Source organism: Gallus gallus, chromosome 7 (assembly GCF_016699485.2).
Source record: "Gallus gallus isolate bGalGal1 chromosome 7, bGalGal1.mat.broiler.GRCg7b, whole genome shotgun sequence".
Lineage (NCBI taxonomy): Eukaryota > Metazoa > Chordata > Aves > Galliformes > Phasianidae > Gallus > Gallus gallus.
Window position 1 is genome coordinate 2,793,942 of NC_052538.1, and position 27,286 is coordinate 2,821,227.

Consider the following 27,286-nt stretch of genomic DNA (forward strand, 5'->3'; position numbering starts at 1 on the left):
ACCATCCCATGCTGCACTGTTGTGGCAAAGACGTTTAACTGGCATGAATCTGAACTATTCTTTTGACTCATCAAACCCCCCAACAAGCAATACATACTCAATGAAAAATGTGCTAATTAAAAGAAGAATGGTGCGCATATAGAGGACCACACCAGTAAGTGCCAAGACAAAGCCCAAAGCATTGGAGCATGACATTCTTAATGCAAATGCTGAACTTTACAGCTCGAGAAAGAAATACGATATTGCAAGACCGTGCAGAAGTTCCATTAAAGTACCTTCTCTGAATGCTTAAAAACTTCTGTTCCACTCTTATCTGCCCTGACATCAGAGAGTGCCAAGACCGGTTTCTGAACTTCCACTATCTCCCTCTGACACGAAAAACAATTTGGAAAAGGGTATTAGCACAAAAAGCTCCTCAGTCTCGATTGCTGCGATTGCTGCCTTTGTTCTGCTGTGCTGCGTAGGTCACTGATAATCTCTCTGCAGCCTTTTCCAGCTGCTCTATTTACCCTCCTGTGCCTTCCAGGAATGCTCAGCTCCTTTTTCAGATAAAGGAGAGTTCTCAGTTCTGTGGTTTGGAGCTGCAGTACACAGCAATACCTTTTTCCTGCCACTCATGTAAACAGGCTTCCAAGTGAAAGCTGAAGTTATCCATGTATTTACATCTTCATGTAGTATGCTTTTCAAAACAGGATTCTACAGAAGAGCAGAGGTGGATGTAAAATTCCTGTATTTGCTGAAGCACTCCTTTCAAAGCTTCTAGGTTGGCCTGTCTTGCACTACAGACCAGCTGCAGAACAGAGACCTTACAGAATGCACATCTGCACTGGAAGCCACGGGACAGGCTCCATTTGTCCTGAACTAAAGATTTTTTTCTGCTCCCCTCTCTTGGTAAGGAAGTAATTCTATTAAGGAGCTGCTTCTATGAAGATTTACCTTCATCTGGCTGATCTTTGGATCCAGATTCAATAGAGCAAAGAAAGGCTACATAAAAAAAAATAAAGGGAAGCCACTAACAAAATCAGACCTTGACAAATGGCAATTCAAGATTACCCACATTTAATCCACCAGGCACTGTACATGTACCATCAAGCCCACTGGGGACTCCCACGTAACCTGCCAGACTGCCACCCCGTCATCACCAACCTCAAAGCACCTCACATGCAGACCTACTTTAAACATGGGCTATTACATCTTTTGCATCAAGAGCCTACACCAGATCTCAAAAATGTACTGAAATAAAATTATCAGTAAAAATAGCAATACCATCCCTTCTTTTTCCATTTCAAAATCCTAAAAATCACCTTACTTTCAAGCTGATTTTGATTTCTGCTCTCTGAAATACACCATAAAGTCAGGCAGTGCTCTGGAAAAAGCGAGGGGAAAATAAGCCAAGAAATGAAGTTAACTTCAGTATGTAACTGCTGCATTTAATTGCACACTAAACAAGGGCACCAATAAAATGCAAAAAGAAATGCAACACGCTCAAAACCACAAGTAGGAGTCAGTGAATTTCCCTGTGGGATTCTTAGGACAACTACACTATGTTGTGCTTAATTACCACCTTTAATGAGTTGTATTTATTTACAGACTTTGAAACATTTCACAAGAGGTAAGAAATTGAAATAATTCAACTGATTTTCAGGATAACACGTAGCAAAGTCACAAGCCTCTGAGAGTAGCCCTGCAGAGAAGAACTTAGGTTGTTACAGACCACAGGTAGAAAACAACCAGCCTTAAAGAGAGCACTCCCTGAGCTGTTTCAACAACTGTGCTGCTCATAAAAGAGAAAGATGACTGATTTTGGACAGTTCCTGATAAATGCCTGATGGAAAGCAAAATGCAGAAGAGAAGTGGCTTGAAGTTGCATCATTGGGGTCCCCCATCACGAAGTAAACTTCATTCACATCTAAAAGCACTTAGAAAAACAGGACCCCTTCCCCATCTGTTGCACAAGGAAGTCACAGACTCAAGACACGTTTCTAATGGTCTTAATTCTTCTCTTCTTCCACATACCCATCAGGGCAGCTTTTATTCCAGAACTCAGCGGAGTATTCTGATTTTTCCCTGCGTTACTTGTAAACAACCACAGCATCAGGAACACAAATGCCACATGACAGGACCCCTTCATCCTCAAATTTAGGGCACAGTCACACAGTCGCTTTGGCAACAGACGGCAGTTAAAGAAGCTGCCCATCCAAGCTGCTCATTATAATCTCCTCGTGGGAAGCTACAGCTTCTGCAGCAAAGCTGCTGAAAAACAGACGGTGTGGCCAGCCCTACACGAAGCTGGGAGCCAGGGAATTACATTCTGCTGCAGACGCAGCCATAAAGCCCCTGGCCCTAATAGTGAACACCTTCTTCAGCCACTTGATCTTAATCAAGACCTGTGAATAACTCAGCTATGCCCTCATCCCCCCAAATCACCTTACCAACACCTCAAGAGAAATATCCTATGTACCTAGGTCTTTTGTAAGATAGGACTGTAAATAATAATCTTAACAGTGTTTTGAGAATAATACTGAAAAGTACCTGTAGTGTATTTTAAAATGAACAAATATAGGACAAAGTTACTAAAACGTATGGCATAGTACTAAGAAACGTTTGCCTACAGCATTCATTTCAAGCTGCTACATCCTTTCATCCCAGAAAAGTAAACCCATCCAGAAAAAAAAAAGACTGCAAACCGAATCAAAATTAGGGAAAGATTAGCTGGCAAGGATTCACTTAGCCTCAAATTGAAGATGTGCAAACTTAGAAATAAACAGACCCCGACCCATGTTGAGGTACAAGTGGCACTGGTTGTGTGTTCTACTAATCCAGTGAAATCTAGTTTGTCAGCTTCCCAGTAATTAAGTTGAACTCACGATGACAGAATACACTAAGACTGAAATATATAAAAATAGTGTGCAATTTAAAGAGCCCTTTCACTACTGCACGGATACATTCTTCATACCAGGACTTACTTATGTGCAATTACAGTGATGGCATTATTTTATGATGCCTTTAAGAAAACAAAACCACGCTACAACTTTCCAAGCTCAACTTTGTCACTCTTGAAGTTTACAAAAAGCAGTTCTTTCTTCCTAACCTAATAACATAAGGACTATTTGTTGAATTTATATAACTTTACCAAAAGTTGTACACAAAGAAGATAACACCATTCTGTCACCTACCTGAAGGAGATGCCATTGACCAGCTGTCTGTGCCTGCAAGTTTTGGATGACAGAGCAGAAGCTGGAGACAGGTTGAGAGGAGCAATGAGGCTACTGATGATTTCACTCAGTTGTGCACTCTGGAAAAAATAAAAACACAGAAGATAGTCAGACTTCTACCCATACTCAACAGCTCCTGGGCTTCTGTTGTTTTCCCACTTAAGATTCCAATCTCATACATCACGGAAGGATCATATTTAGTTTCTTCTTGTGAATAACCAAGAGCTGCATGTTTATTTTCTTCCACATTATGCTCAGCTATAAAAAAAACCCAAACCAAACAAACAAAGAACCCTACCCCTGAACTACCTGCCAAGGACACCGAATAAATAACACACCAAATAGATCCGTGATTTTGGTATTTCAGCCAAAGACTACTAGAACAGCAGAAGAAACCAGAACATTTTACAGCTGATGTTACAACAGCTGCAGCTCAGAAAGCATTTCAACAGGAAGAAAAAAAGTCTGCTGTCTACTTATGGCACATTTTGTTCACTCAAAAGTATGCGCTCTTGTTAAGAGAATACTCTTCATTGCTCACAGCAGTAAAAACAACAACAAAAACAAAGAAAAATCCCACAAAGCCACCATTTTTTATTTTATTCCTTATTGTTACAGGAAGACTACTGTAGCTACGGACGGAATGACTAAAATCTTCTCAAGTCCCCAAAACCACTGCCTTCTCAAATTGCCCCAAAAGAAACGCAGGTTATTTGGTAAGACTGAGAGCTGCTCCCTTACAAAGCACTTACTTGTGGACTGACTTCAGATAATGTTTCACAATGGTTTTGTTTTAAATGTCAGATGTTAATGGTGATTCTAACAATAAATGCGGCCTGCATCTTACTTGGAGGAAACTGCTGCACGCTGAACATAAACGCAATGGATCTGAAATGGCATACATGTTTTTTAAGCTTTTTAAATCACTTTGTATGCTTTCAGTCAGAACCGATTGCTCAAAACAAGAATGGCCTGAGGCTACCCAGTAACTTCTGCCTGCATTTCTAGGCATTGTCATTTATACAGGAAGAGGCTGAGAAAGTTATTTTCCAGTTAATTACGAGTCACACCTTTTCTGTTAATGGTTAAGTGATGCATTCCGGTCATCGGGTAAAAATTTCAGGTCAGAACAAAATATTCAGGGACAGCTTTTAAAGCACAGAAATAGCAATTTGGTCATAAAAGATCTGGACAAAGCAAACGAGATAGAAGTAACATATTTATCAGATTGATTTAAAAATCTCAACGAGCATTCAATCTGTATAAAGCAAAGACTCCACAGAATGGAAAAGCACCACCACAATGGCAGACATCCAAACTGCAAGGAAAAAATTACACGTTTTTAAGATGTTGCACAACTACAGAGAGAACTCAAAAACAGTCTTAGTAGAAAGGAAGGCTCAGTCTTTTTATTTTCCTTTTCTTGTTCCCCAGTAAAGTTACTCATTTTTAACAGCAGACTGAAGAATTCCCTGGGAATACGTGCAGAAATACTTCAGCCTACAGCATGGCTCTTCTCAACATGAAGAAACCCAGACCTTAGGGCCCAGGTTAACTAACAGAACTAATCATCAAAAAACCCAACAGATCAAATCCCAAAGCTTAGTGTGGTATGAAAGGAAGAAATCCAGTGTGAACCCAGAGACGCACTGGAAGAATAACACCTGGACTTGCAAGTCATTTTCAGATCATCGCATTTCTTGGACCTCTGTAACATCTTGGGTACCAGTAAACACACTGCTAGTACTTAATTAGTCAAATGTTTTACTAAAAGAGAAGTGTGTTTAATTCTCCAGGTAATTACTTAGGAGTGGACTTTCACCACATTCTAAAATTGCTCTCGGTTTACCTTGTGCAACTGCCAGCACTGTGCATGTAAATTTCCTGTTTCATTGCTTCCTCACTCCTGTCTGTTGTGGCTAAGATCCATCAAACGGGGGAAGCATTTTAAGAACAGGAAAGTATGACTATCAAATAAGAAAAATTGGCACAGAGATTCAGGAACAGGAATGGTAACTAAAGCCACTCTGACTCCATTTAAACAACGTGCATATGAGCAACAATTTACAGCCAGTGGCAGAGCAATGTATTAATACGCTACACCACTTTTGTTAGGTTTGCTTTACTCTACCTGCAGAAATTCATTCAGGAAACAACTTTCTTGTATGTCCTTCAGCAGTGTGATCCTGCCATATTCTTCGTATACCCTCTAGCAATAAGAAACCTTGCTGGAGTCTACACTGTATTTCCTGGAATTAACCTTGGAAATGACTGTTCTGAACACCATGAACCGAAACTCCCCTCTACACCCACGCTCTGCCTGCGAAATACCTGCAATTCCTCAGCTCCTCTCTGGATTGCTATGACGCTCAAAAAGCCAGACCAACAGTGACATCCAGTTGGAGCTTTTCTAAAACGCAGCATATCTCCATCCTCAGCTGCAGTCTTTCATCTCACAGAAGCATTTCCTGAAACAATCAGTGGCAACTCTACCCTAAACCTAAATGTAATAGAGAGGCAGGTTTGGGGATGGCTATTAGAAGTGGTTACGTGGCCCCTTTGATGGAAACAAAGTGGTAACACAGACACATCAGAAATAGTAGGTTAATTTGTAAACCTGGTGTACAATGTATTTATTTAAGCCCTTGAATTCAACAGCACCCACTCTCAGGAGTGCAAAATAGCTTCCTTTTCAGAAGCATCACCATGGAACCTGCCCTGTTTCTGAAGTAAATCATTCAGCTCCATTGACTGTTCAGTTCTCATTTTACTTTACCTGTTTTTCTATGTTTCGTAAAAGCAGGGTAGGACTGCTGGGTGACATTTCAAAGTCATGCTCCGGCAAAGAATCCTGTCTCTCAATGGCAGCTTGCGAATTCCCTGTGGCGTTTAATAAAGCTTCTTGGTCTGTCAACTGTATTTGCTTCTTCAAAATGTCTTTTGGAAATGGGAATTCTTCTAAGATCACCATCCCCTAGACAACAGCAATTGAACACAGTTGGTTGACAACGAATGAACCCTCCTAAACCATGTTTGAGGGGGGGCTGAACCTGGCACCTCCCCCTTATATCCTCCCAGCAACTCTGGAGCACTTCGACTAGGTTTTAAATACACTCGACAGCTCAAATACAGAAAGAGTCAGTATTTTTATTAATGAAAAGCTGCATCATTCATGCTGCTCCCTATAACGGCAACCGCACTACAGTGTTATACCACTTCTTAAACATCTGTGCCAAAATTCAAATCAGAAATTCATACTTATTAGAACTACATGCTCATTTGCCTGCTGATTTAAGAAGAGGTTTTTCTGCAGAAACAACCACTCTTTGATTTGAAGTTGGTTATGCTTTTTGCAGCCAATACATTTCTCTGAAGCATTTTAAAGCGCTCCATTTTTCTTATTCCTACCCATGCTCTAAACAAAACATTAAGGTTTCAAGAGAAGGATACAAATCAAAACAAAAGCCTTTCATACTTTTATGATTGATTTTTAAGGTGAGCATTTTTAGAGTTTTGTAATTACAGAGGCAATGATCCTAAATGTTCTAGCAATCTCATCGCTTTTCCAGGCAGTCTGCACCGACCCAATGGGACACACAACTTATCATCTGGAGTACATCGCCCAGTAAGACAGCTACTACTTCACATGGTAGGGAACCAAAAGTCTCAGAAACTAAACTGGGAAGAGAATACAGTCACTGTGCTTTCCACATGACAGATAAGAAAATCAGAAGTGTCAGATACATTCCCAGGTAACATCTCTGTTGGTTTGTCTCAACAAACTTAAAACGTTAATAATAAGCAAAAACAACTTTGAAACAGCCAACAGCAGTTCCTCTGACAGCCCCAACTTGTTACTGCCTTGAGAAATAATTTTAATACGTAGAAACAGCTATCAAGCCTCTGCAGGCATTACCCAAAGAGAATGGGAAAGAACTTACTGTCACTCAAATATCAACCAGATGCTGAAAGAATGGGCTCATTCAATTACTCGGCCTCCAATTTGTCTTTCCAGTGAGACTGTTCCACCAAAAAGCAGGGGAAGACTGTCATTACATGAATGCACCATTTCTTTTAGCAGGACAGACTTCACTTGGGTTGTGGTTGTTGAACATGAAGGATCCTGCAGATTTACTCACACCTGGCACTCCTACCTCAGCAACAAGTTGCCCCAAATCACAACAGCAGTTTTCAAAGAGGCTTCAAGGATGAGACTAAGAGAAAATGTAAAACGGACCTGTTTTCCTTGCTTCTCTAACTGACTCCTCTGTTTCAATTCAAAGCTGACAATAAACATACTCTAAAAGCAAACCCAGGTGCTTAAAAACTTGTATCCAAGCTCAAAACACCCATGGAGATTCTGGATTTCTGTCAGATCAACATGAGATTTTTCCACATTCACTGTTAGGCAGTAGCCCACCATCTGTGCTTTTCAACTTCTGGCAGATGGAAACAAATCCAGACAGTATCATACTATAATCTGCAGACCACAGCAGTTACACTCCGGGAAGTTCAAGGATAGCCTTAATTTTAATGTGTCACAGGACAAAGTAGCCCAATAGCTTTAGAATAGAAGACAGCAAAATAAATAAATAAATCACAGGTCATCATGGAAAGAGGAAAAAAAACAACTCACAGCAGTCTAAAACACAAACTCTGAAATGAGAGGAAGCTCACAGGAAACTCAGTCAAAAGAGAGAACCCCCCACAGCTCTTTCCACTGGAATTTTATTGTTTTAAAGCTGCAAAATCCCAGTGATAATCATGGAAAGAAAGCAGAAAAGTAAGGAGTAAACTGTAAAGCAGTATGAAAAGGAGTAGGCAGAAATAAAAGAGTAGACAGTAAGAAGTAGACAGTAAGAAAAGATAAACAAGGAACAGGAAAGGATTAGGAGTCTAACAGTGGCTACACAGGAATACTAAGACTGGTCACAACCAGTAGGTTTTGGCAACCAACTTCCCCTACTCCCGACTAAATCTTATTGTTTTGTTTGGCAGATAAGCATTTTTTAAATGGATGGACTCTCAAAGCTCCAGAGCCACTACTTCTGTGTGCACAAGGATGTAGCAGGAACAACAGAGAAGGCCAGGAAACCTGGTAAGTCAACTATCTCCCTTCCTATGGTGTTCTGCTGTTAAAGGAGTGATGCTTTGCTTGAGTTATTGCTCACTGGCTATGAATCACATTTTTTTTCCCACTCAAAACACAAAGGAAACACTTTAAAACCATTAAACAGCATACAAATCCTAATGATATTGTGTAACTACTCTGCAGCCACTAAATCAAAACAAAGAGCTCTTCTATCAGTCCACATGTCCTTCCCTAACTGCTGCACTAACATGTTATGAACACGTAGACAAAAATAAGAAGAAAAAAAAATCAGAGCCAAAGAATATTTGTCTACCTTCTGTATGGGACACAATGCCAAATACCGAACACCACAGCTGGTAAAAGGGGCATGAAGTTTGCAAAAAGGAATGTTACTAAAGATCTCCAGCAGGAAGAAGACTAGGCTCTGAGCCAACATGCCACCTAATGCGAAGAAAATGCATGACTGAAAGAATGCTCTCTCATTTCTCTGTTATTTATTTCTCACTGTTCTGCAGCCCGTGGGACCTATGCCACCTTAAAGTCTGATTTGGGGCAAATTGGAGTGTGAGTATTTGGTATTTTGGACATTATCACAATACGGATATTCTCACCATTCAGCAAAGTACAAAATCTCCTTTTACCTCTATGGGCAGAGAGACAGGAAAGATCCTCAAATAGAGGTCCTTCAAATATTTTCTTTCTTAAAGAAAAATTTGACTGTGGAGACAAAGTTGGATGTGTGATGATGGGTTCTGAGAGCTACAAGGTGAAATAATAATTCTTTATGTGATCAGAAGGAAATGCTTTCTAGCATGATTTCCTTTGTTCTTCTTCCTTCTCTCCCTGCCAATCTCATGTTCAGTCACATCAAACCTAAACCATCTCCTGGCTCCTCTCTATCTGTGCTTATCTGACCACAGCATAGATCACACAACTTTTATGTGGCTCATTAATGATGAGTCCAGAAGCCCTCCTCTAAAAACTTTTACTCTCACACCGCCAGAAGTATCACAAGTTTTGGCTTCTTATGCTTGAGACTGACCTGGACAAGCCATTACATTGATAGATAGATAGATTATTAATGTTTCTGGAATGTGACTTTACCACTGTCTAGCCAGTTTGATTTACAAAAGCTAGTACATGAGTTATACACGTTGGAATTTTAGTAATAATTAATCCTTGACCTGTTCAAAGTGCTGTACAAACATTAACTAACTAATCCTTAGAATAAGCATGCACTGTAAATAACAGAAAAAGCCCCCGGACGCCCACGACGCGCAAATGAATAGCCAACCACCCCTCCCAAAGAACAAATCTTACTTCTTCCACAGCAGAAAAAAAATAGTGTGATAAATGACATGGCTTGTTCCGGGCCTCTGAATGTCACTAACAAAGTCCCCAGCTACTATAGACAGGAAGGTAAGAGTCCCTGACTCTCAGTCCTGTACTGATGCCTCTAGGGTACAATACTTTTTACCTCTTGATGTCTCTCCTATTAACCTCTGTGTGCAATAGTCTGCTCATATAGAAGAACTCCAAGGCAAAACAAACAACAACAATAAGAAATCAAAGAAATAAACAGTACAAGAAACACTGTCAAAAAAAAAAAAAACCAAAACAATTCAAAAAGCCCATTTATGAGCTATCAGACAATACCTTGGTGGCACGTATCTGCCTGTGAAGGTCAGTTAGTTGTTGGATTTTGTATTCTAGTTCTGAAATCTGGGCTTGAAGCCATGTCCAACGGCTGCCAATTCTAGCTCTGTCTGCAAGCCACTTCCATTCAGAAGTATAGCTGCTGTGAAGACAAAATGCTGGTTAGTCCAAAAATAAAGATAACCACATTTGCACAAGAACATTTTTGACAGCTGCTCTGCCTCATGTTGCAAGTGTCTCAGTTGCTTTCAGAAGATACCTGATTATAGCCATCCATTTTCACATCAGCTGATCTCTGTAACTACAGAACTTGCTCAAACCACTACATTGTTCATAGACCATTCCCAGGCTAGGCTACTTTCCTGTTAACACATTATAAACCCAAAACTGCCAAAACTACTGAATTATATCAGGTTAATGCAGATTACAGATCTGTAAAGAATTCCAGTACCCCACCAGCTAGAACTCAAATGCGTTTGCTGTTCCTCCCACAAGCTTCCAGAAATATCACTTGCTAACAATTATAATCCAATAAGACATCACCCAGCAGGGACCAGCCAGGTATCCAGTCACTGCCCAAACACAATACTTAGTTTACCTTTCTCTTATTCAAGGTACTTGGTAAACAGAACCAGGTAAGTGTAGTACAGCCAGACCAAAACTCTTACTGCTGTTAACAAACAGGAGGGTGTTGTAACAGGATATGCCTCCAGTTACTTGACATTACACTAAACTCATCTCTGCTAACAGAAAACTTCACTCAAGCTACATGTTAAATAAATGAATGGCATAATGGTAGCACTCAACGCATCATTTGAATGGTCAGGTAAATTCAAACAGAGACAACACAACAATTCTATGTGCTACTTCCAGTAGTATCACATCATTAACTAAGTCATTTTATTTCAAGAAAATGACTGGTGTTTTTTCCCCATCAAAGTTGTCAAATAGTCTGGCAGACATAAATAACAGTGAAAAAACTCCTACTGGAAAAGAAGTGCTTTAAATCCAACAAGTGATTGGGATTAACTACTTGATCTGAACCAAGCTGCATGACACTACAAGGCAAGTTTTACACAGGCTGACTACATGAACCCTTGTTCCTCTGCCAACAAAGAACATGGAAGTGTCACAAAAGAAACAAGAAAAGACAGACACCAGAAGCAAATGCTTCACTCCACAAAAGCAGGACAATACAAGAAGACCGGGTACAAGAACATAGATCACATTGATGCTGGATGGAACAGTCTCTGGAGAAGGGTATGTTCTAAAACAGACCACAGAGAGGGGTACAGATGAGAAGCAAAAAACCCCAACACCTGCCCACACAGCTGGGAAACAAAAAGGAATGAGAAGGACTGCAGGTGGTCATACGTCACATACAGTGCATGAAATCAGAGTCTATACTCAGACAGCCAACCCACAACAGGTAACAGAAGAACCATTCTTCCAACCTGAAGATAAAGAAATGGTATCTGTACACTATTAAAAAAAATCCTCTCCAGAGCTGCATTACAAGTTATGTTTCAAAAATGTGCTCACATAGGTTTTTTTCTCAAGCACAATATTAAATCTTGAATTAACTGCATGTGCTGTTAAATACATTATGTAAATGTTTTTCCTACCTTCTAAAATACTGTGTATTTCTTAAGGCCTTAAAGTAAGAGTGGTGTGTAATTAAACTCTGCTAGGTAATTGCACTGTAATAAAAATGTCCTTAGGCTCCTTTGGAAGGACGACTTCCCAACTAAACTAAGCACAGACATTCTCAGACCAGGCTCACACCAAAGGAAGTGATTTCAGCCTCTCTTCCCTGCCCACAGCTGCCACCCCGTGCCCAGTGTCAGAGCAAAATATTATGGTAACCCAAGGGATGAACAACTGAAAACAGAATTTTTTAATTGATAGGTCTCTAATTCCTATTACGGTGTAAGGTACAGCCTAACATTCACTCAGTAAATAAACGAGGCAACAAGTATTTGTGGGCATTGGTGTCTGGAAAAAAGGCAACATCACACGCATTTTTAAGCAGGGTAAGAAGGATGACCCTGGGAAGTACTGACCTATCAGTCTCATCTCTGTGCGAGGAAAGATCCTCCTGGAAGCTATGCTAAGGCACACGGAAGGCAGGGAGCTGATATGGGAGAAGCAGCATGGCTTACCAAGGGCAAATGCTGTTTGACCAAACTGGTGGCCTTCTATGGTGGTGTCACTGCATCAATGGACAAGGGAAGAGCCATTGATGTCATCTATCTGGGCTTCAGTAGGGCCTTTGACACAGTACCCCACAACATCCTTCTCTCCAGATTGGATGGACATGGATTTGATGGGTGGACTGTTTGATGAATGAGAAACTGGCTGCAGGATCGAATCAGAGAAGGGAGGTCAGTGGCTCCATGACTGGATGGAGATTGGTGATGAGTGATGTCCCCCAGGGGTTGGTGCTGGGGACGATACTCCTTAATATCTTCAGTAACATCGACAGTGGGGTTGAGTGCACCCTCAGCAAGTATGCTGATGATACCAAGCCATGGGATGCAGTTGATGCACCAGAGGGACAGGATGCCATCCAGAGGGTCCTAGACAGGCTGAGCAGTGGGCCCAGGTGAACCTCATGAGGTTCAACAAATCCAAGTGCAAGATCTTGCAACCTGGGTCAAGGCAACCCTCACTACCAATACAAGCTGGGGAATTGAAGGATGGAACACAGCCCTGCCGAAAAGGACCTGGGGGTACTGGTGGATGGGAAGCTGGCCATGAGCCAGCAATGTGCCCTCCCAGCCCAGGAAGCCAACCATATCCTGGTCTGCATCAGTGGAAGCATTGCCAGCAGGGTGAGGGAGGTGATCTCACCCTTCTACTCTGCACTGGTGAGACTTCACCTGGAATACTGCATCCAGACGTGGACTCCTCAGCTCAGGAAAGATGAGGGACTTGTTGGAGCGATCCCAGGGATGGAACACCTCCCCTGCAAGGACAGACTGAGAGCTGGGGCTGTTCAGCACAGAGAAGACAAGGCCTGGAGACTTTCAAGGCTAGGCTGGATCAGGCCCTGGGCAACCTGATCAAGCAGTGGAGTCCCTGTTCATTGCAGGGGAGTTAAACTAGACGACCTTTAAAAGTCCCTTCCAACTCCAAGGATTCTGTGATTCTATGATCTCTTGATGAACAGGAGGAGATTACTAAATGCTTTTAACACACTACGATAATGAAGCACTCTAGCATCCCCCTTTCTTTCACTTTGTAGATTTAGGTGGATAGAGAAAGCAGCTGTTTTAAGATGGTACCAGTGAAGTCATTGATTCTGCAGACCCAGCGAAGGAAAACAAGCCCACAAAGGTTACAAACATCTCAAGGACTTTTAGTGAAGGAGGAAGTCCGGCAGGAGCTACGGTAAAACAGCTGGGATTGAAGCAAGAAAAAAAAAAAAAGGGCTGTCCCATTTCCTGCATGCAGAGCATCTCAACTTGGTTTGCATGCCTTTGACATCAGACGTCCCTCACAGGAATTCCAAATTCTGCCGGCAGGTCAATACATGCATCACATTTCCAAAACTTCTAAGGTCAGTGCCGCAGTACTGTGAAATATTTATCTGCATATAAATGTGCTGCTCTTGGGAGGACTCTAGATCTGGATGTGATCTCCTGCGTTCCTTCAGGGCCATGAGAATAGGAAGAGATGGGTTATGCTTATTTTGCACAAATAAAGCATCTCATTCGAATTTCCCTAGAAAAACACGCTGGCATTGAATGAGAGGCATAATCTGCGGCTGGCATTTCTGCTGTTTTGGTTGAACTGCAGGAGGTCAATCCTGCGCAACTTGCAACAAAAGAAGACATGCAGTAGAACAAACACGTCATGGAGAGAACAGGCACAAATGCAGAAAGGCAAACTATAATCAAAAATGTAACTCTGAAGTTGTAATGTATCACCCCAGTAAGACTGAACAGGCAACTGATGAGCACTAAGCAACACTATCAGTAGAACTGAAAAAAAGTTGTTAGCTGTGATCTGCAGACAGAATATATGGAGGAATTCTCCAGGCTGTGAATCCTTCCTCTCAGCTCCCTACAAACCTCAGCATTCCTCCCTTTCTCCCATAAAAGAGGAATGAGAGACAAGAACAGATGATGTGTTTACATAAGCAGATCAACACTGCAGAAAAGCAATAGAACTTTGAGAAGTGTTTTGTTCTACCAGTGCCTCCATGAAGAGGAAGGCAAGATTTGCTTTCCAGCAGTGAAGATCAGTCTGTCCCAAAGAACAAACCTGGGCAACCTAACCGAGTGCAAAGGGGACGTGGTAGCCAGAACAACATTGCTGTGCTGGGCACACACTGCTGTTTGGGTATCACATGGTTTTGGGGTTTTTTTGGTTGTTTACAGGGAAGAGGAAGGGGAGCAATTTAAACCTCTTAGATGCATTTTATTTTTATAAGCAAATGAAACAAGAAGCCTGAGTAACAGCTCATAACTAATGAAGTATAACATGGTGATGTCTTAAATGCACAAAAAGCCATAGAATCTGGGATTGGTAGTTAAATTCCAAGTAAAGCCAATTAAATAGGTATGGTGAGTACTGAAAAGCCAGTACTTTAGAGCACACAGCTGACTGCAAGGCAAGATTCTCCACATGTATGTTATATCCTGAGAATTAACATGAAATGGAGCCTCCTAGCCTCGTGCTTTTGAGTGAGGACACGTAACGTGCCCCTAACCGTAACCGTGACATGCTTGCAGGGACAATGACAGGATGCTTCCCACTGAACAGGAAAGGAGGATGCTTGCAGCAGGCCCACACCAAGACTCCAGAACACAGGCTTGCCAACCCACAACACAGTCTCCTTCCTATAGCTTTGTCCCAAAGAAAATCAGAATTTTCAAGTTACAGTAGTGTTCAACAAGGACAAGATGGAGAGCAAGGCATTCACACTGCATGGGTGGGAGTAACTCCAACTCAAAAATTCTTCATTAAACACAAGAATGGCAGCTGCTCCTGACACTTGTATTTCCACTTGCGCTTTCTGCCATGCCATGCCCCCCCTTCAACTTATTCCCATGTTGTTCTAGTATCAAGTTTGCAGGTGATTTAGTCCCAGAGCAATGCAGTGATCCTGACCGCAGCCATGCCTGCTGCTTCACCTTCTCCTCTCAGTGGCAACTCCTGTGCTACCAGACACTCACTGCCAATCATGTGACAATGACGTACATAGGAGAAAGGATCGGCTCATCAACTACAGATTAATTATTCTCAGGATAAACAGCTCATCACCTTCCTTGGAGGGAGTCAATGAAAACAATGGCAGAAGTCCATCGCTTTGATGAAAGGCTCGAGTCTGGAAATTGAAAAACGAACCATCAAAATATTCTCCTGATCCTTAAATCCCATCCAGACATCGTCTGACTCATGATGAAATCCATGAGACAACACACACTGGAAATTATCATATATCTCCTGACTCTCCTGGGACAGCTCACTCAATTGTACAGAACCCCCAAACATTTCACATTCCCCATGTGGCACTGTCTGACCAGAGCTGAGCAGGTGCGAATGCAGGTCCAACCATGAAACGATCCGCACAAGCTTTCTCAAGGTCTAATTCTTCCAGCACGCCTACTTCATGTTTATTTTCAGAGAGAACTAACTTCAGTTGCTGTTGAAGTATTAACCCCCCTCGACCAGTTCACTGTTAAACCCATAATAACCACATAACTGAAAAAAAACAGCAAATGCTGCTTCATGAACGACATTTCTTCCACGCATTCCAGAGTGTAAACAAGACTCAAACAAACAGCAACAAATAGAATCCTCTGGCATCATAGCCAAGCAGCGCTACACAACACGACATCGCTCACCCTGACAGTTCAAAGTAAGCCTCTGCTCAGATCGCACACGAGCAGCCACTGCAGACTGAGTGTGGAGAGCAATACCCACTGGTTTGTGAGAGCTGGCACCAAACCAGGCCAGAAAGTCATTTAGGAAGCTCTCTGGTACTCAAGAGTTACACCAAAATCTCTGCAAATGCCTGCTATCGGGTCATTGAGGCTTGTTATCTTCTTTGGTGTTTACCAGGAGTTTTACCTGGCAGAGATTTTCCCCTGAAACACTACACGGCTCCAGAACAGATGGGTGGCAGCCCTCCCTGTCATCTACAGACATCAGCAACTGCTTATCGCAACGCCTGGCACCCACGCCTGGTCCCACCATCCCTGACGTGCCACTGCCACTTAATACTTTCAGAACTGCACCCAATGACATGCGTTGATACTAATACATAACGCATATCTTGCCCTTCCTAACTGGAAACCTTCATCCAGGTGAACGCTTCAGATGAGTCATCAGGCCTGAGGATTTCAGGCAATAATTCCTAAAGTTATCAGCTGCAATCAGCTGTAGAAGATAACTGAAAATATAAAGAGGAGAAAGGAAAATTTCTGTGCTTGGATACAGTAGAAAAGAAGACGTTTAATAAGAATTTAATGCTGAAGCTCTGTATGCTCCCCTATCTGAGAGATAACATCTTCTAATCCGAGGAGATGCCACAGCCAGTATTTGGCAGCTCTGGGGCTCCTGCGCCCAACCATACCATTACTGTAGGTCTTATAATAGAGACAGTACAGTTGTTACGCAGGCACTGAATTGTTCATCTAAGGCTCAGCAAAGGCAACGAATTCAGTTTGGTAAAGCACTGCGGCCTGTTTAGGGGGCTGAGCTCCAGCAGTTTGTAGCAGTTCTGGTAGGTGCTTTTCCTCTTCAGTTCTGTTCACGTCGCTCTTAACAGATGTTAATGATAAAAGGCCAACCTGGCTGGTGGAGGCACAGTCAGTTAGAATATTAACTGCTGAAAAAGTAAGGAAAACAAAAGGAAAACAATCAGCACCCTTTCACCTTTTAACAATAATAAAACTCCCTGCAGGATGTAAACCTGCAAATGCTACTTGTTCAGAACGTTTTAAAATGAGTTTGTCACTTTCCATCAGTTGCTGCAACACTCCAGACTCCTTCACATAACTTCACTCCAATCAGCATGAAGCAGAGAAGCAGGCAGCGCAAACACGCAAAGGAAATAAAAATAAAGATAAAAACAAACCAGCTCAGGAACACCAGGGCTGCCTGGAAACAGGTTTTCTTGCCTTTGTAATGGCACATCAATAGACTAACAACAAACACCGGGAACACGAGCCTAGAAATCCCCAGTAAGCATTACACAACTGCCCTTGAAAAGAGAGCTCAAGAAAGCAGAGTAACGTTTGCATCCCACGACCAACATAAAGCAAAACAGAGCTTACAACATAAGCCTTTAAAGATACATACAGTAGAGCATTACAGCATACAAGCAGCGTTATCAGTGCTGCCCTGCCACCCTTGAAGCTGGGCCCCAAACTTGCACCTACACTCTCAGGAAGAGGTAGGCAGGAGCAGCGTGCCCATAGCACCTACCTGGTTTGTAAGCGTCAGCCTGGCTGCATGCAGTACCAGGGACTGCAGGGACAAGGGGCCAACACAGCCGTAAATGTGTGGTTGAACAGGACAACCTGCCTGGTTTGGGTGTTTGGTAGGAGCCTGGCATGGAGTTCTGCTGAATTCCACTGTTACCATGCCCACCCCCCTGGCTGGGAGAAGAGGAGGTTACAAAGCATCCCTCTCCACACATGCTTGCGTTTATACTTCCTTCAACACCAGATGCAAAAATTAGAAGTTTGTTAATTGGAAATATATTAATTTTAATTCCCTAGCACCAAACTCCTTCGCCCACAGCAGCTAGGTCAAATGTTTGGATGAAAATAATTTCCAGCTATTTCAGTTTTAATTAAAAAAGAAAAAAAAAAAACACAGGTCAGTATATTTAAATCTGATATCTTAAGTTACATTCCTCACCCATATTTAGCAGTATGAATGAAAGCCCATTACAGGAGAGCATTCCTATTTTGGGAAGCCTTTAAGCACACTTTTTATTTCATGTGAATAGGAAAGCACTTAAATGATTTCCTGTCTCAAGGCCCATGTATGCAGACTTTCAAGGGATCCGGATGCACCCCTTTGAAGTAGATTCTTAAGGAATCAATGTTATCTGCAAAATGCAATCGTAACACCCTCACTTTTCAAGATGTTGCACACACACTTTCTTGTTGATTGTAAACAAATCTTTCCATTAAAACAAACACATTTCACAGCTTAGCAGAAGGATAAAAGCTGGCTGTAAAACCCAGCTTAAATAGCAGATCTCATCAGGCACCAAGTGCTTCTGCATCTACCATGTCATTAAGTGTGCGAGCTTATCATGTATATACATGTGTCTAATTATTAGAGTCTCTATTCTACTATGCTATGTTGACAGCGCATTAAATAGTCATTTGGAAGAATACCACCAAGTTTTTATTTCATAGGCATTCAACACTTATTTAATTCAGAAGCCTTGCCATTCCCAGCTCTGAGGCTCTCTTGCACGTTAGAACTTGTCCAACTTGCTGCCTTTCCTTACAACCTTCCAGTCAGCTTTCAGCAGCTGCAGAAACACTGATGTAATTACAGGTTAGAAATCAGGATCCTCATTCACGAGAGCATTGCTCTGGTATTGCGAGAAGGAAGTCTTGCTCAAAACCAAGTCCTTGTTGCTGTATACCAGATATCTACAGAGAAAACAGTACATGCATGCGTGACCCTTGAGGAGTTGTCAATCCTCCTTACAGAAATCCCAGCAAGTGAGGTAGAATATATTCTGAAATAACACATGCATCCCTCGAATGAAAACAGAAGGTACCGTAGAGCAGGCTTTTCTTTCATTCCCTGCACACAATTCTCATCCCACATGTAGTGACGGGAGCCAAGAATCCAGGGAATGGAATTCATGCAAAAGCAATGCCTAAAAGTTTTCAAAATCAGCACCTATTAATTGATACGTATTCAAAGGTCGTCACACTCATCTCTTATGCAAATAAGACATTTCCCTCACTCATAAAACAAAAAGGTCTTAAAAACTAGAAACCGTTGGGGTTTTGTGCTTAAGAGAAATGGAGAACAGCATTGCTGGCAGACTCTATTCCTCCCCTTCCCACAACCAGAATTCGGCTCTCTTATCAGCTTTGAAGAGAAATTACAGCTCAGAGTGGAAAATTAGGACCTGATCTTGCAAAAACAAACAGCTTCTCCTCATAACGTGGCTCAAAGATGGGCAAAAAGCCCCAGCCCCCGAGCAGTGCCTTCTGCTGTGGGGCCTGCAGAGCTGCACTGACATTGCTCAATTAGCCATGAGAAAAACTGCTAGGAACACTGGAAAATAATCTAGAACAAACAGATCCGAACTGGAGATACTAGTCATAATATTTTCTTCCTTCCTCTATTCTCTCCGCCTTACTGCTCCCCTCCCTGCCAAGTATTTATACTAAAAGCAGATTTCTAATCTTTCTCTTCCCAACTAGAAATCTAAGGGGGAAAAAAAAGGACTTTTTTGCTTTTTTTTTTTCTTTCCCTTCATATCTCTGCACATTCATTATAAAAGATTCCAGGCACAATAAACCCCATGGGCATGGAAAAATACAACAGTGCTACTTCATCAGGCATGAGGTTGCTGGAAGATAATCAGTAAAATATGTCTTTCAGAATTCAGAGGAAAAGCACGAAAGTATTTCTGAAGGAAAAAATCCCACCAAGCGATGCAAAAGGGTTTCATTCAGATGGGGGAAGGAGGACTGGGGAAACAGGGCCCAGAACTTCTCACAAGTAGGCACATAGCAACTTGTTTTGCAGAAAAGTCTGTTGTAAGAAGCTTTTCTCTCTAATCAATTAGGTACAGACATTGCTATCTGATGGAGTGAGCAGCTGTGCCTTTAAAGAACACCAGTGATAGATCTTTCGATTCTGGAAGATCACTCAGTGCATTTGGAAGGAAAGAAAAACCTCAACAATCAGTACTATGAAACCGTAAAGGTTTCCCAAATGACCACATCTGGCTTTTTTGTGGTATGTTGTGAACAGTCAGAACCTTTAGGCACATCGCAAAGACACGGGAAATACAGGAATAAGGATGCTAGGCTGCCCCAGAAAGAAATGTTGCATAGCTCCCTGAGCAGAGGTGTGCTGCTGAAAATACTTCAAGTTGACACCCTCCCCAAAGTCATCTTATTTGACATCATTTCTACAGGTAATCTCTCATTTTCATGAACCTCAAAGGAAGACTGAGCAGTTCCAACTGGAACAAGCTGATGCAATGTCGTCTGTGCTGCATTTCAAGTGGTGGATGTGGGCTGTGAATTCCCAAGGGAACTGCTTACACCCCGCTCTGTGATGTCTCACTGGGTCTTGCATCCACGTTGGTTATCATACCCGACACAGAAACAGCGACTGGCACCTGAGTTCTGTCTTTATTAAAGCAGGAAGAAGTACCACCATATGCTCGACACAGCATCTCGAGGGACTTCTCACACCCAAAGCAAGGAATGGTACAAGAAAATACTACAAAATGTTTATGAAAGTTTGCTACACTGCCCAAGAAACCTTTCACAAAAGCTGTGATGAGCTGAAGACACTGCTGAACTGTACACCAGAAGCAAGATGTCAGAGCTCCTGCAATGAGCCAACTGTTCCTTCATGCTTCTCCTTGACAAATACTCAAAGAACCGAATGTGTTTTGATTAAGAAATGGGATGGGGCTTTCCAGTTACTCTAGAAATCAGAGCACTGTGACTTGCCAACTAAAAAAAGCTCTCTGCTCATGAGCACACCAAAGATCCCTCGTCTGAGGACAGCACCTGTGTAATGCACAGGGGATGAACAATGGTGTAAGTATCTAGTAACGGCTATTTGCAACTGAACAACATGGGTATTGAAATAGATGGATAAACACAATCTGACTTGAGTCACAGAGCATTGAGACACAGCTCAGAAGAGCTTATGTCAACACTCATTGGGCAAAACTCTTTCCAGGATAACGGGAATGAACAGGTTCAAAGAGCTAAAAATAGCTCCAGATTTTTTTCTTACCATGAAAAACTGGGGCTGGAATCAGATCTTCCCTCTGCTGTGATGGAAGCAGACTGGGCTCAGGTAAACCTATGAATGAGAAGCTCCTCCCCCCTTGCACAATGGGGGGGATGTAGCAAGCTACAAAGGATGCAGCTATGGCCAGCCACTGGCTCATTTATTCCCTCGAGTTAAACACAATCCATATTTTGTGATATAGGTAGAACCCAAAGGTTTTTCCCACTCCCAGTGCGTTAATAGAACCTTTTAACATCTAGAATATTATAAGAGGAGTCTTTCCACATCACTGAAAGTCTTCACTATGAGAAATAACACTCCAAAGCGAGGAAATGAGCATTCTCTCACCATATAATCACCTTATTTCTGGAAAGCACTAAGAACCAATTCCCTGGGAGAGAAAAGCATTTCAAAGCAACATAAATCCACTTAGCAAAGATAAAAATGGACGCTAACTTCGTTTTGTTTTCTTGTCCAGCTGAAAGGTAATCAAAAGAATCTTAAAGTGGTAAAGCTCAGAAATAAAAGCAAATCTCAGCAGCTGCATAGTTGAACATTTGCCACCCAAAGGAAGTGCAGTCTTTTAGCCAGGAAGACAAATCTTTGGAAAGGTGGAGAACGAAGAAAGCCATCCCAAGCATAAGATAGTGATCAATTCAGAGGAGAGACAGCCCGTCCCCACTGCAGTGTTAATTCAGGCACTGGCTCAACCTATGCACACAGACAAAAGTCTTCAGCTTAAATTAGGTGGTGCTTTAACTCCGTACTTGCTGGTCCAGCAGCACAGTTCAAACACTGTGACTTTCATGCTGCCAAGGCAGCAAAACCTTTGCTAACACACACTACCAACAAGCCATCCCTGCTGCTTGACTGCTTTTAACCGTAAGAACATAAAAAAGAAGGGGGAAAAACAAGGAGTTTGCACTATGTCAGCCTACAATCTACCCGGCCTCCTGCCGCCTAGAAGCAGCAGCTAAGGTAACAGTCTTGCAACAGGGCAACACAGAGCTAAGCTTATCTAAAATAATCCCTCACCTTCCAGGCAGCCTGGGATTTCCCAAGCCAAAGGTGGTGCTGTGTCCTTAATAATCCTCTGCGGACTTTTTTGTCAGTACAACAAAACAAACTGGAGAAGCTCTATGTGGAAAGATAACTTCAGTAATCTGAAGGCTACAAGAAGAAATAAAGCTGAAGGACTGGCAGTATGAGAAACTGGACTGTCCCTGGCAAGAGGAAAAGAGACAACCCTCATACTGAACTCCAATCCACGTTTTAGATTATCCGCTACCCTCTGAGAATCAGAATTACACATCAGTTTTCTCCACTCAGTTCATGTAATCACAAGATAAGAATCCTGGGGGAAAAGGCATTACTCAGAAGTTCAAACATATCAGCCAGGAGAGGAATGTTCAATCTCCAGCGCTGGGAAGAGCTAGAGATGCTGGGTTTTCATTAGAATATTTCAAAATAAGAAGAGTATTTTTGCAGACTAAAATATTTGAGGTGATGGTAACTCAGCTGGCAACACGTTATGCTTTGGGCTGGTCTCTAATGTGGTGTTTACCATTCTGACAATAGGCAAAAGAAAATGAAAAACTCTTCTGTCTTCCAGATCTACAAAGAGTTTAACAAACCACAGCAGTGATTTGATAGAACCATGCTGCACTCAAGCTTTCATAGCGGAAGCTATAAACACATAACATGGCACAGCTCTGTTTCAATGGAAGATGAGGCTTCCTTGACTTCTTCTGAACACTGTGCTGTTGAAGAAACAGACTAAGATCTTTGTTTGGTTTTTTTTTTTGATATTTATTTTTTCCCCATCAACATTAGCATCACTCGGTGCTTTTCAGAAAGTCCCTGAAAGCAGGGGCTACATTAGGAGATGAGGAAACACAAAAATGGTCCTGACTTCAAGCACTAGAGATGCTGCTGCCATAAAGTCATCTTTACAGACCTTCAGAGATGCTCCTTCCTCTTCACCTGCCCAAAAGGGAAAGAAGCTGTGTTTTCAATGCTTTCTACAATTTCTCAACAGAAGATACTGTGTTAACAGCATAGTCAAATAAGAAATAACAAAAGAAGAGGCTGTATTTCCATCACCATTCCTGGAACAACTCTACAGCTCACTTGTCTTACCCGTGGCCGATTCCCAAAGCTATGATAATTTGTATTGACAGGTTCTCTGACAACGTAACAGACAGGCAGAACTGCAGTATTAGCTAATTATATTAGCTTCGCTCTGGTACTTCTTGAAAAAGACACCAGAAACAACAAAAACAATCCTTCAAACTTCAACAAACAAAAAGCAACTTATTAAGTAAATCAACATTTAAAAATTGTAGTTCAAAGTAGCAGACTTTTTCAGTGTACATCTCTGAAAAATTGGATGGCTTGACGTCTGCATTGATGATTATACTTATTCTTAATCACCTAATAACGGATTTCAAGACTGTAACACTGACTAATTCTCTGTGATTTAGTTTGATACTAGCCACAAGTATCATTTACTGCACTGCTATCACTATCTGTTGTGATTTACAGCGTAATCCAAGTACAGAATAATTAGCAGTGTTAATGCGATGCACACTTGATTCAGCACAGTACAACATCTTGCCCTCTGCGGTGCAGTAACATAACTGCTGCTTAAGCCCTGTATGGTTACAAGTTCTTACTTTCTGTCTGGATCCTGCCCAATCTAGCTCACATAGGCAGTCCTGCTGACTTCAGAAGGACTACCTACAGAGAGAGGTTACTTAGACAAGAAGGAATTTGCAGGTCTACACCCCTCCAGCTTGATTTATAAGCATGAAGCACATGAGTCTAAGCAGGAATTTAACACTTACGCTTCCACAGCTGTTCTTACAGTCTGTTCATCATAGTCTTCATCTGAGCTGCTACACGTTGCATCGGAGTCCAGATCCTTTTCCACACGAGACAGCAGCCCTCCAGCAGAAAGGGCAAACCCCCGGATCTCCCCCGGTGCAACACAGACTCCATTCTGTACATCCGCACTCGAACTACTTCCCAAAGTAGCTGCAGTGTTTTCTGGCCAACCGTCCGCACACCTGAGGGAGCTACTGCTCGAAAACCTGGCTGGCTTGTGTAAAAGCTTCATTCTTTGAAACTGATGTTTTACGAAGCACTTCAGCTGCTGATCACAGTGTTTGATAACATGCTTTGCCAGGAGCATTTGTAAACGTTTCTGAGTTCTTTTGGCGCGGCTGATCTCCATTTGTTGCTTAGTGACACACTGGAGTAAGCGAGCGTACACCTCCTCCCGGGCACAGCTCAAAATCCCTTCTGAAGGCCCGTGAAGAATTTGGTGTAATAAATCCCCTTTTATTGTTTCGGCGCAGACTCCCAGAGCCCTACCCAAAAAACCATTCTTCTTGTACCATTTATCATTTAAGAGCTGCACTTCTTCTGCGTTGCCGGATTCAGTTACATTCGAATCCAAAAGTCTTTGCGTTTCTGCCAAATTCGGAGATGTGGTCTCTGAAAAAGCTTCCCCTTTGACCTGTTCCTCAGGTCCTGAATGACTGATCTGACCAAACGATGCGTCGGCGCCATTATGTAATGCATTTCTCATCCTGGAGCAGTCAGGCTCTCCCGATTTCATTTGCTTACCGGTTTTGCTGCTAAGCGCAGAGTTGGTACTCATTAACAAGACAGACTGATAGTGCTTGGAGGATGGTGGAGAAGCAAAATGCTGCACGCTGAAGATATTATTCCTGAGGCTGGGCTCAGCAGTGGGGAACCCCAGGACTGAGCAAGTAATCCGTGCAATGGAGTCCTCTTTTATCTTCTCTTCCACTGCTCTGGAATTTTCCATGCACAAAGTTGTATCAGACTCCATAGCTCTAGAGGACAAAGAAGGTGACAAGTGGATACCATGACCTTTTGTTGCTGCCTCTCTGAGGGCTGGTGTCATTATAGCTACTGTAGGCAGTTTACAGCAAACCTGAAAACAACATGGGCCGTGTCAATTTTCTCATTTTCATGACATGATACAAACACAACAACTGTCAGGTATTTCATTCTTTCAACGTTTAAACATTCATCAGAGACATCATATAAAGGGACATTATCTAAAGACCACAGACAGATTACGCTCCCTTGCAAGGCAACCAAGAACACTAGTTATTCTTCAGTGCATACAGAAGTTGTTCCACGTGCAATGAAAGCATTCACCTCTCAGGGGAGTGAGCATTCATACCTCATTGCATTTCTGATCCTATCAGTCTGAGAAATAACCTCCCAGCATTCAGAAGCGCCATCTAACCTCACCTCACTGCAAACAAGACCACGAGCCCTCCGACCAGAAGGACACATCTTAAAGTATGTGCGCATGTGTACGCAGATACACACACAGAACGACACACATCTATTTTCCCACCCCAGAACTGTGGCGAGGTTTTGTTATAATGTGCATTTGATTTACTGATTACATAGACTCACAAAAAAAAACCCACTTCAGGAACTAGTCATCAAGTCTAGTGCTTTAAAAACTAAACTCTACGTTTTTCCACTGTCCTACTTCTCAAGTCTTCAGTTTCTTTAATCTGCACAGCAACTCTCTGCCTCAGCAGTTTCCAACACAGATCCCACATAGGGTCCATGTCTCCAAGATGTCTCTGTATGGAGCTAAAGAAAAGCAACCTCCCCATGCAAAGGTTTGTAACTACAGCTCTTACACTGAAGGTGCAAACATCAATGGCAGACCAAATGAGCTGAGAAGGACCAGTCTGAATACTTAATTCTTAACCCTCAGACCACTACAAAAATCAAGAAGAACCACAAGTCTGATTCTGCCTTTGCACGCTCTGTAAGATATACTCAGCGTTCTGTGCTGTGTTTATATATATATATAACCTGTTAGGTTTTCATCTCTGTACAGTACCTATCCAGCATCACAGGGGCTGAATTCAGCAGTCCTCATACTAATCCTAAACAGCAGTACTAAAAACCTCAGGACTTTCACTCTCATCCTACCTAGCAGTGAGACCCAGTGCTTTAAGAGTGACAGACTGCTGCTCAGGAAAACCAGGACACGTCCATGCATGGGACCAATGCTCCCCAAGGAAATGAAGAGCTACATTGGATACACTTATTTCATACCTATGAAAAGGTAGAGGCTATTCAGCACAAAATACCATGCCCCTTGAGGACTCCATCCCCTTTTGGTACAGCTTGAAATTTCCTAAATCACAACAAATGCCATTAGCAAATTATGCTAAGTTTGTCTAGTTTGAGGGACCTTCTTCTCCCCTCTTTTTGGGGAAGGATGGAAAGAACAGGAAAATCAGAGCACCTTCAAGTTAAACCACTACCATTAAACAAAAAAGCACCAGTCAAGCTACCTGATAAAGGGCTTTATACTACAATACAGCTAAAAAGTAAAGAAAACTGCTTCCAAAGAGGAAAATCTCGCAGCTAAGACCTCATGCAATAACTTGCCAACTTCACACAATGGCTGTGCCCCGAGGAAGCCGTGTGAGACACTTCAGGTGTGCTCCTCTCATCTCAGTGACATCAAAAAGACTTGACAAAGTACGAGCTGCAAAAAGAAAAGAGGCAGAGCGCAGTGCTCGGCTCCACAGCAATGCTACAGCTTTCATGCTGACGCACTTCATTTCACTTTGGCAGAAAGCAGCAAAAATAATTTCACTCCACCCTTATTGGAAGTGAGATTCCAAAGCCAGACCTGTTATCTTCTGGGGAAAAAAAATAAAGAAAAAAGAAAAAAAGCAAGGGTATGGATGGCAAGTAGCCTTTAGTCTTGAGTAAAAGCTTGTGTTTTCATTCTGGAAGATTTTTTTTTTTTGTCACAGGTAAACTATTTCAAGGATTTTTTCCACTGTGTTCTACTTGCATTTCTGCTGTTCTGATTTTGAAACTGGCAAATGTTTTGCTTTTCATCTGTGTAATACATATTTCACTTGGAAGACTAAAAAGTACTGTAAAGAGAAAAGCTGACATAAAATAGGAACTGGGGAAAGGAGGAAACAAGCACCAGACACACACAGGATAGTGACTGATGTTTAAAGTGCCTTTATGCTTATCCTCCCTAATGCCTTAATTACCCAGCAGGATACAGCCTGGGATTGCAGTCTGCCCCGACCCACACCCTGCTGCCTTCTCTCCCCACTAAACATAACTTCCAGCCCCTAATCCTGCAGCTACCCTTGCTTTTCTACTGCTGCTCTGCTTATTTCTATCTCCACGCAGCATTTTGCGGCTCTAACCTTCTCTACCCATCACTGGAATCTGTCTATATCCTGAAACTAGCGTCTTCATGCAGGCAATCAGGAGCACTCTATTAAGAAACACTACTGGGATTCCT

General features: G+C 42.2%; 1 protein-coding gene across 20 annotated transcripts in view; it reads right to left on the minus strand.

The window, feature by feature from the left end:
• KANSL1L (KAT8 regulatory NSL complex subunit 1 like) overlaps positions 1–27,286 on the minus strand; it is a 57,523-nt gene that overhangs the window by 28,097 nt on the left and 2,140 nt on the right. For 7 of the 20 annotated variants that reach the window (XR_005861611.2, XR_001467403.4, XM_040704136.2 and 4 more), the window contains exons 2-5: positions 23,787–24,904; positions 9,964–10,105; positions 5,992–6,189; positions 3,177–3,295 (exon numbers count right to left, since the gene is read on the minus strand). Coding sequence is in view for 14 of the 20 variants with exons in the window: in XM_040704136.2 (XP_040560070.1) it covers positions 3,177–3,295; positions 5,992–6,189; positions 9,964–10,105; positions 23,787–24,874 (1,547 nt within the window). In the remaining 6 variants the exon portion in view is untranslated. The remainder of the gene's footprint in view (positions 1–3,176; positions 3,296–5,991; positions 6,190–9,963; positions 10,106–23,786; positions 24,905–27,286) is intronic. The other 13 variants (XR_006939881.1, XR_005861613.2, XM_040704139.2 and 10 more) reach the window with 4 other exon arrangements.